Genomic DNA, 17,124 nt, shown 5'->3' with positions numbered 1-17,124 from the left:
ACAGATTGTCATTTTGCATAACTTTTTTTTTGTGTGTCAATCCCACTTTACCCAAAACATTTAAGGGGTGAAAAAAGATATCGCTTCACATAATTGAAACGATAACCTCTTATGTGATATTTTCTTGTGAGACTGAAAATAATGTAATTATCTTTTAAAATATAACTACTTAGAATAATTTGTTAATAAATTTCACGCTAGGAGTTAGTATTTTCTTAGAGGATGTGTTAAAGGTTAAGTGAACTAGTGTTTTGAACCGGAGGGAGTAAAATAATTTTAATATTTTTATTTCACTATTAATAAGATGATTTATAGTCTGTCATACACATATCTTATAATTTATTTTAGATCACAAATTTTAAGAGTTCTTTTTTAAAACTCCGCATCTAGTCAAATTCTCATATCAATTGGTATAGAGAGTAGAATTGTACCAAAATTTGTAATTTAGCATAAAACTCACACGTTGAATGAGATTTATATATAGAAGTATCGAATGGTCCAAAAGATGTCCTAAATAGCACAGCTCTTTAAGGGAAAACCAACAAATTTTCAAATTTTAGTTCATGCAATCTTTTTTCAAAAACTCTAAATCTTTAAACACGATTTACATCCAACAAATTAAAATTAAGGAAGAAAAATTATTGATATATTAACTTATGGGTATGAAAAATTATTGATAACGAATGCCACATAGCTTGAAATTTATTAACAAATTATTCCAAGTAGTTGTTATATTCTAAAAGATAAGTACATTATTTTCGACGGAATAGGTGAGTGGGACAACAATAAGAGTTATATATTTTTGTAATTTAATTCTAAAAAGAAAAAAAAAATCTTATTCAGAAAAAAGCAAATTCTCACCGGAGAATATTACATAAGGAGGTTATCGTTCTCATTCAATATATGAAGGAGATATCGTTTCCCATCCCTTAAATGTTAGGGGTAAAGTGGAATTTACTTATTTTTTGTCCTAAAAGATAAAAACTAATCATAACCCCACCCCCACGCCCCACCCAATACTTACATAACAGTATTGGTTGGTGCTTCTGAAATCAAATGTTTAAGGTAAAACATGGAAGAAATCAACACTTCCCACCACTCACATGTAACATAAGATATGTCTAAGCTTTATTTATTTAAGAGAATGGAGAGTCAGCCTCTCGCAGAAATATAGGGATAAGGCTGCGCACAATAAACTCTCGTGCCCTCTCCCCAACCCTGTGCATAGAGAGCTTCAAATGGAGAGTCAATGGAAAGGCTACCGTTTCCGTTCTTTGAGGGCTTTCGGGCTCTCTCGATCTTGGATTTGGAGTTTGTTCTAACAACTGTCATATGTGAGATCCTGATTGTTCCTCCTCCGGGTGTTATTACATTGTTGTTGGCTCTGGGTAGGTTGCTAGGTTGTCTTTGCAGCGGTTTCACCTTATTGAACATTTTCTGTTCAACCCATGGTGGAGCTTCACATGCTAAATACCATTAACAGATTTCAGAAGATTTCACTGTTTCTTTTCTTCTGTTTTTTTTTTTTTTTTTTTTTTTCAGGAATCTTATTCCTTTGGATGATGATGCTTTTCATGTAAGGCAGAGGGGATCTTGCTTTAGCTTCAGGACCATGAATGAAAGTGCAAACAGTCCATATATATTCTCTGGAATTCATTTATACCAAGATTACACTGAAAACTACTTAATTGATCAGAAGCCTGGATTTGGCTCTGTCATTAGATTATTGTAGCTTCTTAATATGAATTTAATGGCTTCTTAACATTAAGAATATTTTGTGTTTACTAATTACATGTTCAAGTCTTGTTACATTTTTTTCTTCTTAGCCAGCTAGCACACAATTTGAAACTCGATAGATGATAAGTCTGCCCCTCGACCCTTCTCCATTTAATATCAACATTTTGTCCCTGGCAAGATTCATTAAGAATATTTTGTGTTTATTAATTACATGTTCAAGTCTTGTTACATTTTTTCTTCTTGGCCAGCTAGCACACAAATTGAAACTCGATGGATGATAAGTCTGCCCCTTGACCCTTCTCCATTTAATATCAACATTTTGTCCGTGACAAGATTCAAACTCGTGACAAAGTCACACGTCACGCGCTGCGTTTTTACCACTGAACAAAAGCCCTGGAGCAGTCTTGCCACATTTTGTTGTTCTAGTCAATCAATCAAGACAAGATTTAGCAATCAAACACAAATAAAAGGTTGAAGAGGCAAATGTCATGTCCCATCTACAGAGTACAATAGTGTCAGCCCTTAAGAATAAGACTGGTTTAACCATCTAGAAATGGAAGAAGATAATCAGAAGGGGGAAAAGCAAAACTGCAAGATTCAACAATTTTTCTTGACGGACTTTCAAATATTAAATTTCTGCAAAACAATCTGAACGACAAACTAGCCTCCGGAGCAATAAAAACTACGTAATACAAGATTCTACTGACCCTTTGATGGAACTGTCGACACTACACCAAATTTAAAGACCCTTTTCAAGCATTGCCCTAACCCTCATTGGAAGCCCGTACAACCGTATGAATCCTGCAGCATCGGCCTGATTGTAGATATCCCCACTCTCAAATGATGAGATATCTTGTCGGTACAAACTATGAGGACTCTGACGACCTGTCACTGAAACTGATCCTTTGTATAGTTTGAGAGTAACTGAACCCGTTGTAGTCTTGGTAATATTCTCCATGAAAGCATCCATTGACTCGCGAAGCGGATCAAACCACCTGCCAGCATAAACTAATTCGGCATATTTTAGGGCAAGAGAATCCTTGACTTGGATTGTTTCACGATCAAGTGTAAGAGACTCGAGTTCTTGCACAGCTTTGAAAAGGATAGTTCCTCCAGGGGTTTCATAAACTCCACGGCTCTTCATCCCAACGAGCCGATTCTCAACCATGTCTATTCGTCCAATTCCATGTCTTCCACCAATTTCATTTAGCTCAGAAAGAAGAGTGGCGGGAGAGAGTTCCTTTCCATTTACTGAAACAGGAATACCAGCAACTATTCCAATGTTCACATACCTGCACAGTTAGAAGTAGTTTTGAAATTGCGGAAAGAAATGCATCAAATCTTACCTTACTACTGGAATAAATGAGAAAAAAAGAAACAAAAGATTCTTACTCAGGCTGATCAGGTGCATCTTGGGGATCAACTGACATCATATACATATCCTTCATTGGCTCATTTGCAGGGTCCTCCAGAATATCTCCCTTCAATACCATTTTGAAATGAGTTTTACGGGTATAATGAGTAATTCACATAGCCATACTTCAATATATTTTTTTCAAACTTACCTGAACAGGGTCAATGGGCGATCAGGAAGGCCCATGACCTAGGTTGGTGGGCTCCATTCCATTTTGGAGGGGTGCCCGTCTAAGTTCGGCCCAAGTGGCAGAGCCTACGTCATAACATTTTCTTAATTTCTATTGTTTTAGCTTATTCCTTGTTTACTAAAGAAATCACTAGAATTTACTAAGAGAAGAGATTCATCTTCTACGTGATTCATTTACCAATCATGATAGTCCTATACAAATCTCAATTAAGACTGATACCCTTTATAGCACTATGTTTTACACATTAAATATACTACAGGTCCAAGGAAAGATGAGCTTGTTCGTTTGGTCAAAGTTCCTAGCGAAAAGAAAACAGTTACAACAGCAATGAAGGAAAAGCATGATGCTGAAGTCGAGACAAATTCAATATTTTGACAAGAACAAAACGACAAAAACAGGAGAAACATTACATATACTACTGATCCAAGGAAAGACGAGCTTGTTCATTTGGTCAAAGTTCCTAGAGAAAAGAAAACAATTACAACAACAATGAAGGAAAAGCATGATGCTGAATTTGAGACAAATTCGATATTTCGACAAGAACCAAAAAAAAAAAAAAAAAAAAGTAGTTCCAATACTTCTCAACCAAGTCATTGGATAGAGGACGATCAGCATTAATAAATGAGTATCATAAGCTACAAAGTACAAAATAAACTAATATTACCTCATGACTAAGGTGCCACAAGTTTCTGTCTCTGCTATAGATAGATTTTTTGGTCACAGGAACTGGTACGTTGTGCTTCTTAGCATATTCAATAGCATCCTCTCTTCCTGTAATTTCCCATTCCCTCCAAGGGGCAACAACACTAAGTTCAGGATTCAGAGCAAAGAATGTCAGCTCAAAACGGACCTGTAGTGGTAAAGAAGCATAGTTGAGTCCCCTGGGCTCACAAAAATAGGTTTAAGATGATACTGAAGAGTAGATGATCTGATAAATTGCCATATAAAGTTATAAGAAGATCCAGGATAATACCTGATCATTTCCCTTCCCTGTGCATCCATGAGAAACAGCATCAGCTCCAACCTCTCTGGCAACATCAACCATTGCCTGCAGTTATCAGTTAATTTCAGAGTCCAAAACAAATGTAAGGCACTGAGAGCTCACTGCTCAGTGCACCAATTCTAAAATGCGGACATTCAGTTTATCAATTGTTATATCTGCTTCCGAACTGGACTGTAGTAGGTCAGTTTTAGTGGACCAATATATGAACACTAAAAGCTTGGCCCCACCGATTAGTAGCAGTTTCATCTTTCTGGAAATGTAAAAACTTGATGTACAAAACACAAAATATAGGGGGAAAAAAGGAGAAAATAGTAGCAGACATTTAAAGATCACAAATACACAACAAGAAATTTTCATAACCAAACACGAATCATGAAGAAACAAAAATAACTTCATCAGAACTCCTGCAGATGCAAGTTTCATCATTTCCCCATTTTAGGTGTCCCCTTGATTTCCTTGATCATTTTATGTTTTTAAGAATTTCAGTTTCTGATTTTGTTCCACCTGTAAATACTGGCAAATTCTTCAGCCTTCTCCCATACATGTTAATAAATTATTTGTTTGGCTGCAGCCTGCAGGTCAGGCAATTATATAGAGGATAGACCAGCCTGAACTTCTTTACAAATAGTTTCCAGAAAACGCTACTGTAAAAGCATTTTGCACCAGAAAAAAAAAGGCAACTATGCCTACCAAAGTTAATATTTCCTCCTTTATAGACAAGTTGCTTCTGAGAGGAAATTCATTGTGGATGCTGCATGTCTCCCCCGTTATGTTGCTTGGATCCTATAAAAATTTGGTTGAACCCGTATTGATCAACCTAGGAGGAGCCAGCAAACAGCCACAGCTTTCCATAACATTTTCCCAAAAGTAATGTTTCTTCTCATACAGTCAGATTGCATGTTGAGAGGCAAACCTGAATCCAACCAGAGGAAATTAATCTAGGGTGCTGTATACGTCTCTCAGGCAAACAACCTACTGCCAGAAGTCAACAAACAGCCCCATCTTGTTTCTATAACCTCCAATGTCAAGAAAAGTTAAAGTGACTCAGAGACAGACATATTTTTTCCCCAAACAGTGCCTATTTTCCAGAATCTTGACTCTCTTTAATGCATGCACAAATATTGTGCATACGACACCTTCATTAACTGACTAGGTTTGTTAATTGCCTATCTACACCCAGTGAAGCACCTAATCTTGGGAATCCCCAAGATCCTCCGATTTTAATAACCTTGAGAAATTGCTTGAACGGAATAAAACCACACTTAGTCCAATTATTGTAATAATTGCATAGAATCCTCGCAAGTTCAATCTGTCCCAAGAATCACAGATCAAGGCCCTAGCAAGCTGTAAATCATTCTATCACAAGATGAATTTTCAGGAAAAGAGCAGTTGGACCTGTGATTTTTTCTAACTGACTGCGTGACTGTGTCTTATTTTCCCTTTTTTTCTTGGTTCTTTTGTTTTACGCTTGTGTTTTAGGTAACATTACCACTTAAAATAAATTATGCAGGAGAAAGTCTGTCACAAAACAACTTAGATTATTTACTTGGGGTACTACAAACTAATTATAATTCTAATATCTAGGAACTTGTTTGCATAATAATGCACAACTGACCAGAGACCAAAAATGAGATTAAGACAGTCATGAGTGGTCGCTAAAGTTGTGTTAGACCTCTATTTAGTTGAATAATAAACATGAAATTCTCCAACTGAATCTTTCCTCTCTTTCCCTGGGAAGGTGAGAGGGGTGTTCACGGATGGGAAAAAAGACCAAAAAAGGTTCGATATATTATTTAAGATTTGCAGTTTACCTTAGCAATAACAGGGCGGGCCATTGATGTCCCAAGCAAGTACTTTCTTTCATATATAGCACCGGCTCGCAGACAAGGAAATATGTAATCTTTCACAAATTCTTCTGTCAAATCTTTCACTACTAATTGACAAGCTCCACTAGCTTTGGCCTTCGCTTCCAAGCCTTCCAATTCCTTAATCCCCTGTGAAACAAATAATTCATCTCACACATAGGTTCTTACTAAAAGAAACTTGTCTCTTTGACTTCTTTATGCACTACAATTCTATAATTTGTTCTCAACAAGAACATAAAGAACCAATTGGTGACTAGAAAGAAAAACATACTTGACCAACATCTGCAGTGAAACAGACAACTTCACAGCCATAGTTTTCCCTGCAAAGTGAAAAAAAATATTACTAAGAAATAGACGAACGGATGAAAACATCGCATACAGACCGTGCAACAAAATTGTTCACTTATTCTGGAAACATATTCTTTTATTCTGATTATCATGGATATTCATATTTAACAAAAGGAACATGGCCTAAGCCAAAAGTATTATGGGAATAATAAAACAGAAAGGAGCTACCTTAGCCAAGGTACAATAACTGAAGTGTCCAAGCCACCACTATAAGCTAGAACCACTTTGTTCAATTTTTTGCGAAGAGGTTTTTCCCCAACAGCACTGGAGTTTGTTGTCTCTTTCTCATTGGCCAAGACTGCCTGGATAGCTGCAATATTCGAGTAATTTTTCATCATCATGCTATACACTGAAAATCAGCAACCAACCAAAATTGCAAAGATAACCAGGCAGGCAATTTGATGGCACCCCTAATGGTTTGCACAATGAGCTTTCTATGGAATATATAAAATCTCATGGCCGAGTTCGATAGTAATTCTCTGCAGTATCTGCAGAAAAGTTCAACTTTCTACAGCATTCAAAGTCGTCTAGCAATATTAAAAAATGACAACAGTTAAGCATTTTAAAAGGAAAGAGAACATACTGACCTCAATTTTAGCATTATGTAAAATGTTGAAAGAGTACATACTGGCCATAATTTTGGCATTATGTAAAATGTTTTCTTTATTTTCTAAATATTTGGTTGCTGAAGTTATTGAAAATGGTTGAATCAGCAACAAGCTTTGATATGGAGGATGATTAGAAGTGATGAGATGAAGAAGTGAAAGCAGAGAATAAGTGAAATGAAAGAGGTAAAATGTAAAAATAAGAGGAGAAGGGCGTTATATAGATATGGGATCGAGGCGGTTTCAAACCCCAGCCAACCGGGGGATGCCACGTGTCTCATAATTAATGAGAAATGACTTGAAACGACGTGCGTTACGGCGGTTGTCAGAGCCGACCATCCGGGATGAGACACATGGCCGATGACAGAGGGACGTGACGCAACTGTTCCCGCCAAAATGAAAAGATAACAACGGGCAAATGGAGCCACCGGTTTCTTGATTCATCCACTTCCCGTTACTCCGATAAAACTACGGTCCGGAAAGTGTGGGGACTATCTGTATACGGTAAAAATCGAATATCTGCTAGACCGGTGAGACCGGAGACCGAGGGAAGAAAGAAACAAGCACGAGCATGAAAGGCTTTCTTTTAGGACCCGAGGAGTGCTTGATCCAAAGAAAGCGAAGGACATCGTTTGGTCCGGTTTCTCCGCAACCGAGCTGATCGTGGCCGTTGGTCCGGTTGATCGTGGCCGTTGGTCCGGGTGATCCGTTTCACAATTTCCACGCGTCAATACAGTTTTGCCACATTGTGCTACCAATCGTACGGGTGTCAGACCGTACGACCCAACCTTATCCTTTTTAGGGTTTTTCTTTAATTCAAAAGGGCTTATGTTGTAAGAGGCCCATAAGGCAAAGCTATAAATAGGAGGCATTATCTTACTTTCAGGGTTGACTTCTTGAGTTCTAGAACATTTGTAATAACAAAAATATATAAATCTCTCCCTCTTAATATCTGATTTTGGTCCGGATTTATTGTGTTCCTCTTTAGATTTGTTCAATCAAACGATACTCAATATATTGGCATTCACGTTTAGTATAAATCATCAATTACTATTTAGATTATTCATAGCTGATCCTACTCCATTTTCTCTCAACCAAAATAGATTAAAGTTCAACCACATATCCTATACCCCACTCATAAATTTAATTGATTATCCAAATTCGGGGTAAACAGTTTGACGCCCACCGTGGAGCTAGGATAATAGTGATCTTTGATCTTGATTTCTATCTTTACCCGTCAGAATCAAAAATATCTTTTGTTCGTCTCTGTAAAAACGGACCAAATGGCTAATAATGGACAATCTGGTCACGTCAACAATAACGAGATTGTAGCCAAAAATGAAGACAGTGGACCACGAGGATTACCAGCGAACCCGGTTGACCCGAACCCCGTTAATTCGAGGGAGGCCTCAACCGGCAAAACATCGTGAATCAGGAGAACGCCGCCCCGCCGGCCACCGATCCTTTAAATACTCACAATTCAATTACTTTGTCCCGGACACAAGGCCAGAAAGAACCGGATACCCCAGTTTATAATATTGACTTACGTTTAATTTTTAAAATGTTGCAGGAACAGAGAGCAACGATTGCCGAACAAGGAATCGCAATAGCCCAGTTGCAAAACAGAAGTGATAAAATGACCCCGGATAATACGAAGGGTGTTGCTGAACCCAGGAGGGATGAGGCACGGATGGTTCAGAGCAATGGGTCCGGAGCTGGTTCATCCACCGAGGTTCTGAGAATGCTCGAAACATTGGCGAAGCGGGTAGACTCGATCGAAAAGAGAGTGGAAACATATAACTCTCGGGTGGACCAAATACCGGGGCTCCACCTATTCTGCAAGGACCGGATTTGAAGAGGTATATTCAGAGGCCTTTTCCTCCGAGTACGGCTCCGAAATTGATCCCGAAGAGGTTCAAAATGCCGGATACCCAGAAATACGACGGCACAACGGACCCTCAGGAACACGTGACTTCATACACCTGCGCTATAAAAGGCAATGACGTTGAAGAGGATGAAATTGAATCCGTGTTGCTGAAAAAGTTTGGGGAAACTCTGTCAAAGGGAGCATTGACTTGGTACGACCATCTGCCCGAGCATTCGATCACTTCTTTCGAAATGCTCGTCGATGCTTTCATAAAAGCTCACGCCGGTGCCAAAAAAGTGCAGGCCCGTAAGGCTGATATTTTCCGTATAGCCCAAAGAGATGATAAGTTATTGCGTGAATTTGTCAACCGATTCCAAAGGGAATGAATGGAGCTTCCTCCGGTTCCGGAGGAATGGGCTGCACAAGCTTTTACAAAGGGGCTCAATCCTCGGAGCTCGACGACCTCGTTCAAATTAAAGGAAAACTTGTTGGAATACGAGGCGGTGACCTGGGCGGATGTCCATAACCGATATGAGTCAAAGATTTGGGTAGAGGATAACCAACTCGAGCTTCCCCCGGGTCCCGTAAATATGAACAAAAGTTTGGAGAGACCAAGAAAGAATTACGAACCGGAGGCCAGATCATCGAGGGAAAGGTATCGACCATACTCTCATTCGAAAAAATCAAGCTTCAGAAGCGAACAGTCGAGGTCTCTCATTCAGGAGCGATGCCGGAAGCTCGGCCGGCAACAAAGACTTTCCGAGGATATCGGAGTACAACTTTAACGTCAACACTTCGGACCTCGTCTCGGTTATTGGTCGTATCGCAGATGTAAGATGGCTGAGACCACTAAGGTCAGACCCGGGCCAACGGGACCCGAACGTGATGTGTGGATATCATGGAGCCCATGGACACAGAACTGAGGATTGTCGCCAGCTAAGGGAGGAGGTAGCTCAGTTACTGAAGAATGGCCATCTCAGAGAACTGCTAAGCGAACGAGCCAAAGGTCACTACAAGGAAAGGGAGACTCATAAAAGGGCAGAGCCAGTAGAGCCTCAGCATATAATAAACATGATAATCGGGGGTAATGATACCCCACGAGGGCTGGTGATGAAACGAACCAAGGTTTCTGTTGTGCGTGAAAAGCGCAGCCGGGATTATATACCCGAGGGTTCTATCTCTTTCAGCAACGAGGACGCAGAAGGCATCATTCAACCGCACAATGATGCATTGGTAGTCTCTATTCTTATTTTTAAAACTCAAATTAAACGTATTTTGATTGACCCAGGTAGCTCGGCCAACATCATCCGGTGGAGAGTGGTCGAACATCTAAGGCTACTCGATCAAATCGTACCGGTAGCCCAGGTACTCAGCGGGTTCAACATGGCGAGCGAAACTACAAAGGGGGAGATCTCATTGCCGGTAAACATTGATGGCACTATCCAGCAAACGGCGTTCTATGTAATCGAAGGAGATATGAAGTATAATGCATTACTGGGTAGACCCTGGTTACATAGCATGAGGGTCGTGCCGTCGACATTGCATCAACTGCTGAAATTCCCGACCCCGGAGGGGATAAAAACCATCCGAGGTGAACAAACCGCTGCAAGGGAGATGTTCGCGGTCAAGGAAGCGACACCTCATCCCAAAAAATCGGATCAAAAGGAAGAAGATTCAACCGGGGAAAAGGACACTAAATAGCAATCAAAGCACTCTGGGTTGGATCCGGGGTATGAAGAAGATGATTTCGGTGTACCCAAATCATTCGTCATGCCTGATGACTCGGATGCAACCAATTCAACAGTAGAGGAGCTGGAGCAGATCATCTTGTTTGAATATCTACCGGACATAAAGGTATACCTGGGCACGGGGTTAACCTCGGAGCTCAGGAACAAGTTAATTGAATTTCTTCGAGCTAATGCCGATTTCTTCGCATGGTCCCATATAGATATGACAGGTGTACCCCCAGAAGTAACAACTCACAAGCTCAGCTTAGACGAGAGGTTTCCCTCGATGAAGCAGAAGAGAAGGCCCATGGCAGAAGAAAAACACGCCTTCATAAAAGACGAGGTAACAAAGCTTTTAAAAATAGGCTCTATCCGGGAGGTAAAATACCCGGACTGGCTATCTAACGTAGTAGTGGTGCCGAAAAAAGGTAATAAATTTCGAATGTGCATTGATTATAAGGATCTAAAATAAGCATGCCCGAAGGATTCATTTTCGTTGCCTCACATCGATAGAATGATCGATGCGATGGCCGGGCATGAGATGTTAAGTTTTCTCGATGCTTACTCCGGGTATAACCAAATCCGGATGCACCCGGAGGATCAAGAGAAAATATCCTTTATTACCCGATATGGGACTTACTGTTACAATGTCATGCCTTTTGGATTAAAAAATGCCGAAGCAACTTACCAACGCCTAGTTATGGGATGTTCGAAGAACAAATAAGGAAAACAATAGAAGTTTATATTGACGACATGGTGGTCAAGTCCCTAGAAACAGAGGACCATTTAAAGCATTTGTAGGAAACCTTCGATGTACTCCGCAAGTATAACATGAAGCTCAACCCAAAAAAATGCGCCTTCGGTGTCCGGTCTGGTAAATTTTTGGATTTCATGGTGTCAAACCGAGGGATTGAAATCAACCCGGACAAGATCAAGGCCATCGAGGATATTGAGGTGGTGAATAACGTCAAAGGAGTGCAGAGGCTCACCGGAAGGATAGCGGCGCTGAGTCGTTTCATATCGAGGTCCTAGGACAAAAGTCACCGCTTCTTCTCCTTACTGAGGAAGAAGAACGACTTCGTTTGGACACCAGAGTGTCAAAGAGCTTTACAAGCATTAAAAAGATACTTGTCCAGCCCACCGCTGTTGCACACACCAAAAGCGGACGAGCAGCTTTTTCTCTACCTTGCTATATCCGAGGTAGCGATAAGTGGCGTTTTGGTCCTAGAAGAATCAGGTACCCAATTCCCTATTGCTTCTAGAAAACTCAAGCCCTACTTTCAATGTCATCCGATATGTGTAGTGACTACTTACTCCCTAAAAAACATCATGCACAAACCAGAATTATCGGGTAGACTAACTAAATGGGCCGTAGAAATTAGCGGATATGATATCGAATACAAACCTCGGATGGCCATCAAGTCCCAGATTTTGGCCGATTTTGTAGCGGACTTCACCCCGGCTATGGTTCCTGAGGTTGAGAAAGAACTTCTGCTAACCTCGGGGAAAGCTTTGGGTATTTGGTCGTCATACACGGACGGAGCCTCGAACCTCAAAGGTTCTGGGCTAGGAATCGTCCTTAGAAACCCGGCTGGGGATGCCGTTCGACAATCCATTAGAACTGTTAAATTGACTAACAATGAAGCCAAGTATGAGGCTATGATTGCAGGTTTGGAATTAGCCTGGAGTATGGGGGCCGAAATAATCGAGGCGAAGTGCGATTCTCTTTTGGTCGTTAACCAGGTGAATGGCGTCTTTGAGGTCAAGGACGAACGGATGCAAAGGTATCTGGAAAGAGTCTAAGTAATACTACACCAGTTTAAAGAATGGACCATGCAGCATGTACCGAGGGAGCAGAACAGCGAAACCGATGCATTGGCCAATTTAGGATCTTCGGTCGAAGGGGAAGAATCAACCCCGGGACTACGGTGCATTTGATGAATTCAGCAATAGAGAACGGACATGCCGAAATAAACTCAATGGGTTTAACTTGGGATTGGCGCGACAAATACATCGACTACTTGCGAGATGTAAAGCTCCCGAGTGACCCAAAAGAATCACGGTAACTAAGGAAAAAAGTTGCGCGTTTCTGCTTGGTAGACGGCCAATTGTATCGACGGTTTTTCTTCGGACCCCTGGCCAAGTGTTTGGGTCCTGGAGAAACGAAGTATGTGATGAGGGAGGTGCACGAAAGAACCTGCGACAACCACTCCGGTGCTGAAGCCCTGGTCCGAAAGATTATCAGAGCCGGTTATTACTGGAACCGGATGGAGGAAGATTCGAAGAAATTTGTCCGGAAGTGTGATGGGTGTCAAAGACATGCCCCGATGATTCATCAGCCCGGAGAGTTACTGCATTTGGTGGTGTCGCCTTGGCCTTTCATGAAGTAGGGAATGGACATTGTTGGTCCACTGCCATGGGCACCAGGTAAAGCCCGTTTTATTCTATTTATGACTGACTACTTCTCCAAATGGGTTGAAGCGCAGGCCTTCGAAAAAATTAGAGAGAAGGAAGTCATCGACTTCATATGGGACCACATCATTTGTCGTTTTGGCATCCCAGCCGAGATAACTTGTGATAATAGTCCTCAGTTCGTGGGTGGCAAAGTCAATGATTTTCACGAAGGGATGAAAATCAAGAAAATCGTATCAACTCCATGCCAACCGTGTGTGAACGGACAGGAGGAATCCACGAATAAAACAATAATTCAAAATCTGAGGAAAAAACTTGAAGCGTCGAAGCATCACTGGAGGGAAATACTACCGGAGGTATTGTGGACTTACAGAACCACATCGAAATCAAGCACGAGGGAAACACCTTTCTCGTTGGTCTACGGGGCCAAAGCCATCATTCTCGTAGAAGTTGGTGAACCGAGTCTCCGGTTCAGGTATACCACCGAGGAGTCAAATGACGAGGCCATGGCCGTAAAACTCGATCTCACGATAAACTTCGCGAAAACGCGTTGGTCCATATTGCAGCCCAGAAGCAGAGAATGGAAAGATACTATAATCGGAGAGCCAATTTTCGACATTTCCAAGTTGGGGACTTGATGCTTCGGAAAGTTACCTTGAACACCAAGAATCCCAACGAAGGAAAACCAGGTCCGAACTGGGAGGGACCGTACAAGATAACCGAGGTAACGGGCAAAGGATCGTATCAGCTAGAATCCATGGATGGACAACGGTTGCGCAATAACTGGAATGTGGCCTATTTGAAGAGATACTACTGCTAAGGTATGGGCACCTCGTGTTTTATTATTAACCCTTTTCTTTATTGCAGGAAGTCACGTACCGGATAAAGTTAGAATCTAGGTCTGAAAACACGTGTTGCACTCTTTTCCTTAGTACGGTTTTGTCCCAAAATGGGTTTTCCGACAAGATTTTTAATGAGGCAACAAGTACAACATGTTACTTGACAAAGACAAGGACAAACGCCCGAAAAAACGGGGCCACGGCCTACGAGTGGGGGCTCAATAGCGCTTGTCCGACCTTGCAGCTCGGACAAGCACTAGGGGACTATTGTACCCACATCGAGGTTTACCCCGATTAGTGGAAAACGGAGGAGCTCAACAAATCAAAACCGGACCTTCTATATTAGGTTTCGATGTAAGGACCAAACGATCAGAATGAATCATGTCCACTCAGTATTTGCTACGGCAAAACCAAGACCGGACCTTCTGCATTAGGTTTCGATGTAAAGACCAAACGATCGGAATGAATCGTGTCCATTTAGTATTTGTTGCGGCAAAAGCAGAAGGCAACAAAATTCTCATATCATGTATGTACAAATACCTGTAATACAAAAATTATCGAAAGTTCGGATTACGGTATTTCGGATGTCTGCTAAAACACCCTACCCCGGTGATTATCGCCGTATTTCGACATTAATTCATTCATATACCCTATTTCGGGCACTACGACCAAAGTTTGACAAAGGCAACAAGGTCACAATTAACCGAGCCAAAGTCTTTAAACTCCCTCGAGTGGCGACTGCTATATCATATTTTGCTAAGGCTGGGATCCAGGTGTCCGAAAAACATCGGCCCTAAAAAAAATAGTGTCCCTAAAAATGCCTATAGTGATTCAGAGACGTCTGAATTCACAAAATATAAGATAAGTCCCACGGGTAAAAACTCGATCAAATTCCGGGACAAAATGTATCGGACGAAGAGAAAAAGCCAAAATTCAGGCAAAGTGCGGAATAATGACTCCGAGTCTGCTTGTCCTTAAAACGGACCGACAATTGGGGCAAAAGTCATAACTAACATTCAAACAAAAGAATAAAGAAAATCAAGAAAAATGCATGTTCTATTTATACAAAGGTTTTTACATCGGAAACCCTTACAAAGGCAAAAAACAAAAGGCTAAGTATAGGCCGTGGTCTATCCGGTATGGCTGGTTCCGGAGTGCTCGGAAACTGTCCGCTCGGAGTCGTTGGAGTCAGTCCCGAGGGCTCCCTTAGCCTCTTCCTTGACCCTTTTATCTTCGAGTATCAAGGCCGAAAGATCCGCGAAGCCATGTCCGGCTTGCTCAAGGGTGATCCTTTGAGACTTCCACTTTTCGTACTCCACAGCAATAGTAGTATGAGCCTCGGCAACCTCCTCACTCTTAAGGGTTTCTGCCAAATCGGCCTCGGCCTGGGCTAACTTTGCCACCAGATCATCCCGATCTTCTTCGAGGACCTTTTAGATTTGAGTGGCCGACTCGAGCTCGGCCTTAAGAAGGTCATTAGCATCAACTGTCTCCTCGAGCTCGGTTTTTAGCTCATCGCATATCCGGGCCCTTTTCTCAGCCTTCTCCTCAAACACCCTCATCCGCTCTTTGTACCGGGCACTCTCAGATTCGAGCAACCGATGCCTCTCGGCCATGCTCAAAGCATCGAACTTGACCGAATCCAGCTCCCCCCGGAGTTGAGAGATGGTGGTTTCGAGCTCACCAAGCCTTGAGGAAAAACGAATATTGTCCTGGCTAAGGCCGACTTTGTCCGCTTCTAGAAGCCCGTTCTTTTCAACCAACTCGGACAGCTCATCCTTTAACCGAAGGTTTTCGGCCTTCGTCGCATCGAGGGGTTGGAGGTTAGAAAGAGTAACTGCTCGGTTCAGCTCATCCTCCTTCACCCGTAAAAGGTGCAGAAACTTCTCCGTTTGTCGACCTTGGGAATCCAGTTGGCCCTTGAGATCGTCAACCTCTTGCTGAGCATGGACGAAGACTTCGTTAACAAGCACCACACTCTGTAAAAGAAGCAAGTTAAAACTCGGATACGCGAGAAACTAAAATTCTCAATGAATTATGCAAAGGATGGACTGATTAACTTACTTGATTGCCCGCGTGCATGCCCTCGTTAATGAGACACTGTCATGGGACTCCATTCATCTTCCATTTGTCCGAGATGAGCGGACTAAGGTAGCTTGCTACTCCCACCGGGCGAGACAAAAAGCTACAATCCTCGGGAACGGTGATTACGGCCGATCTGGTCCTCCGGGGTTCCACGCTTGGGGTCGGGAAGACACGCACCAGGATATCGCTAGCTCCAGTCTCAGTGGTCCGGCTGGCTGCCCTCGTGGCTCGAGGGATTGGGAGATGTCTGAAGCCAGCAGCTTCGCCGGTTGCAGGAGGAGTGTCCGAGAACATGTCATCAAACTCATCCGACCTTGAAGCCGGAGTTGGAGAACTCGGAGCGGCCCCGGCAACTTCGGCAAAGACAAGGATCTCCGGAGTTGCAGCGGTCTCATAGTCGGGCAGTGGGCCAAAGGCTGTTGGAACTTCGATCTCGGGGACCGGCTCAGTTCTTTAACCAGCTTCGGCAGCAGGTGCCTTCCCCGATCTTCTTGTCCTTTGCAGGGGGTTTCTTCGGAAGAAGCATCACCTGAAATATCAACGAATTCAATCGACCTTAGAGGAGTCAGGTAATGAATTTCTTCCCCACCAGTGTGTAATGCCGGAGCTGAAAGTCCTTCCCCGGCTGAAGGAAGTGATGAAACGGTGATACCCTCGTGTAACAGTCACACCCCAATTCCACTAGGGTGTGATGGGCACCTGGCCCCACATCCGGAGCCGATCGAACCCACTGACTTTCGGGACACACAAAATCTTATTAGGCTTTTAAATCAAATAAAGATAAAATACATAATAAATTCTCAAAATATTCTTTCCGATGCTATCCAAATCAAACAGAATCTGTGATCATATATAAAATTTAATACATAGTACAGAATGACATATCGGCTGATGAAGCCGCTTACACAACTGACATACTATACCCACGACTCTGTCTGCAAAGTCTCTAACATCAATCCAGAAAAAAACATAGCATACAAACTCTGACTCGGCAGCACTCCAGGGACAAATGGAGCTTGCCAACTCTGCTGG

General features: G+C 42.1%; 2 protein-coding genes and 1 pseudogene across 3 annotated transcripts in view; 2 read left to right on the top strand and 1 right to left on the bottom strand.

Moving 5' to 3' along the window:
* Positions 1 to 17,124, top strand: part of LOC132641966 (wall-associated receptor kinase 3-like) — a 28,331-nt gene that overhangs the window by 1,306 nt on the left and 9,901 nt on the right. Inside the window, exon 3 of one of the 2 annotated variants that reach the window (XM_060359137.1) lies at positions 1,543 to 1,811. The exons of the other annotated variant lie outside the window; for it this stretch is intronic. Coding sequence (XP_060215120.1) covers positions 1,543 to 1,580 — 38 coding nt within the window. The 3' untranslated portion in view covers positions 1,581 to 1,811. Of the gene's footprint in view, positions 1 to 1,542; positions 1,812 to 17,124 lie in introns of those variants that run through there. 2 annotated transcript variants of the gene reach the window in all.
* LOC132641965 (argininosuccinate synthase, chloroplastic-like) lies at positions 2,183 to 7,060 on the bottom strand. Its single transcript, XM_060359135.1, has 7 exons — positions 6,726 to 7,060; positions 6,481 to 6,529; positions 6,156 to 6,338; positions 4,315 to 4,389; positions 4,006 to 4,191; positions 3,130 to 3,218; positions 2,183 to 3,029 (listed from the first exon to the last, which is right to left on the bottom strand). Exons 1-7 carry the CDS (start codon positions 6,896 to 6,898, stop codon positions 2,477 to 2,479), a joined length of 1,308 nt encoding a protein of 435 aa, XP_060215118.1. The 5' UTR covers positions 6,899 to 7,060; the 3' UTR covers positions 2,183 to 2,476.
* LOC132642941 (U1 spliceosomal RNA) lies at positions 3,295 to 3,429 on the top strand (annotated as a pseudogene).

Source organism: Lycium barbarum, chromosome 5 (genome assembly GCF_019175385.1).
Source record: "Lycium barbarum isolate Lr01 chromosome 5, ASM1917538v2, whole genome shotgun sequence".
Classification (NCBI taxonomy): domain Eukaryota; kingdom Viridiplantae; phylum Streptophyta; class Magnoliopsida; order Solanales; family Solanaceae; genus Lycium; species Lycium barbarum.
Note: the sequence above shows the minus strand (reverse complement) of the source record. Positions and strands in the feature narration are given on the sequence as shown.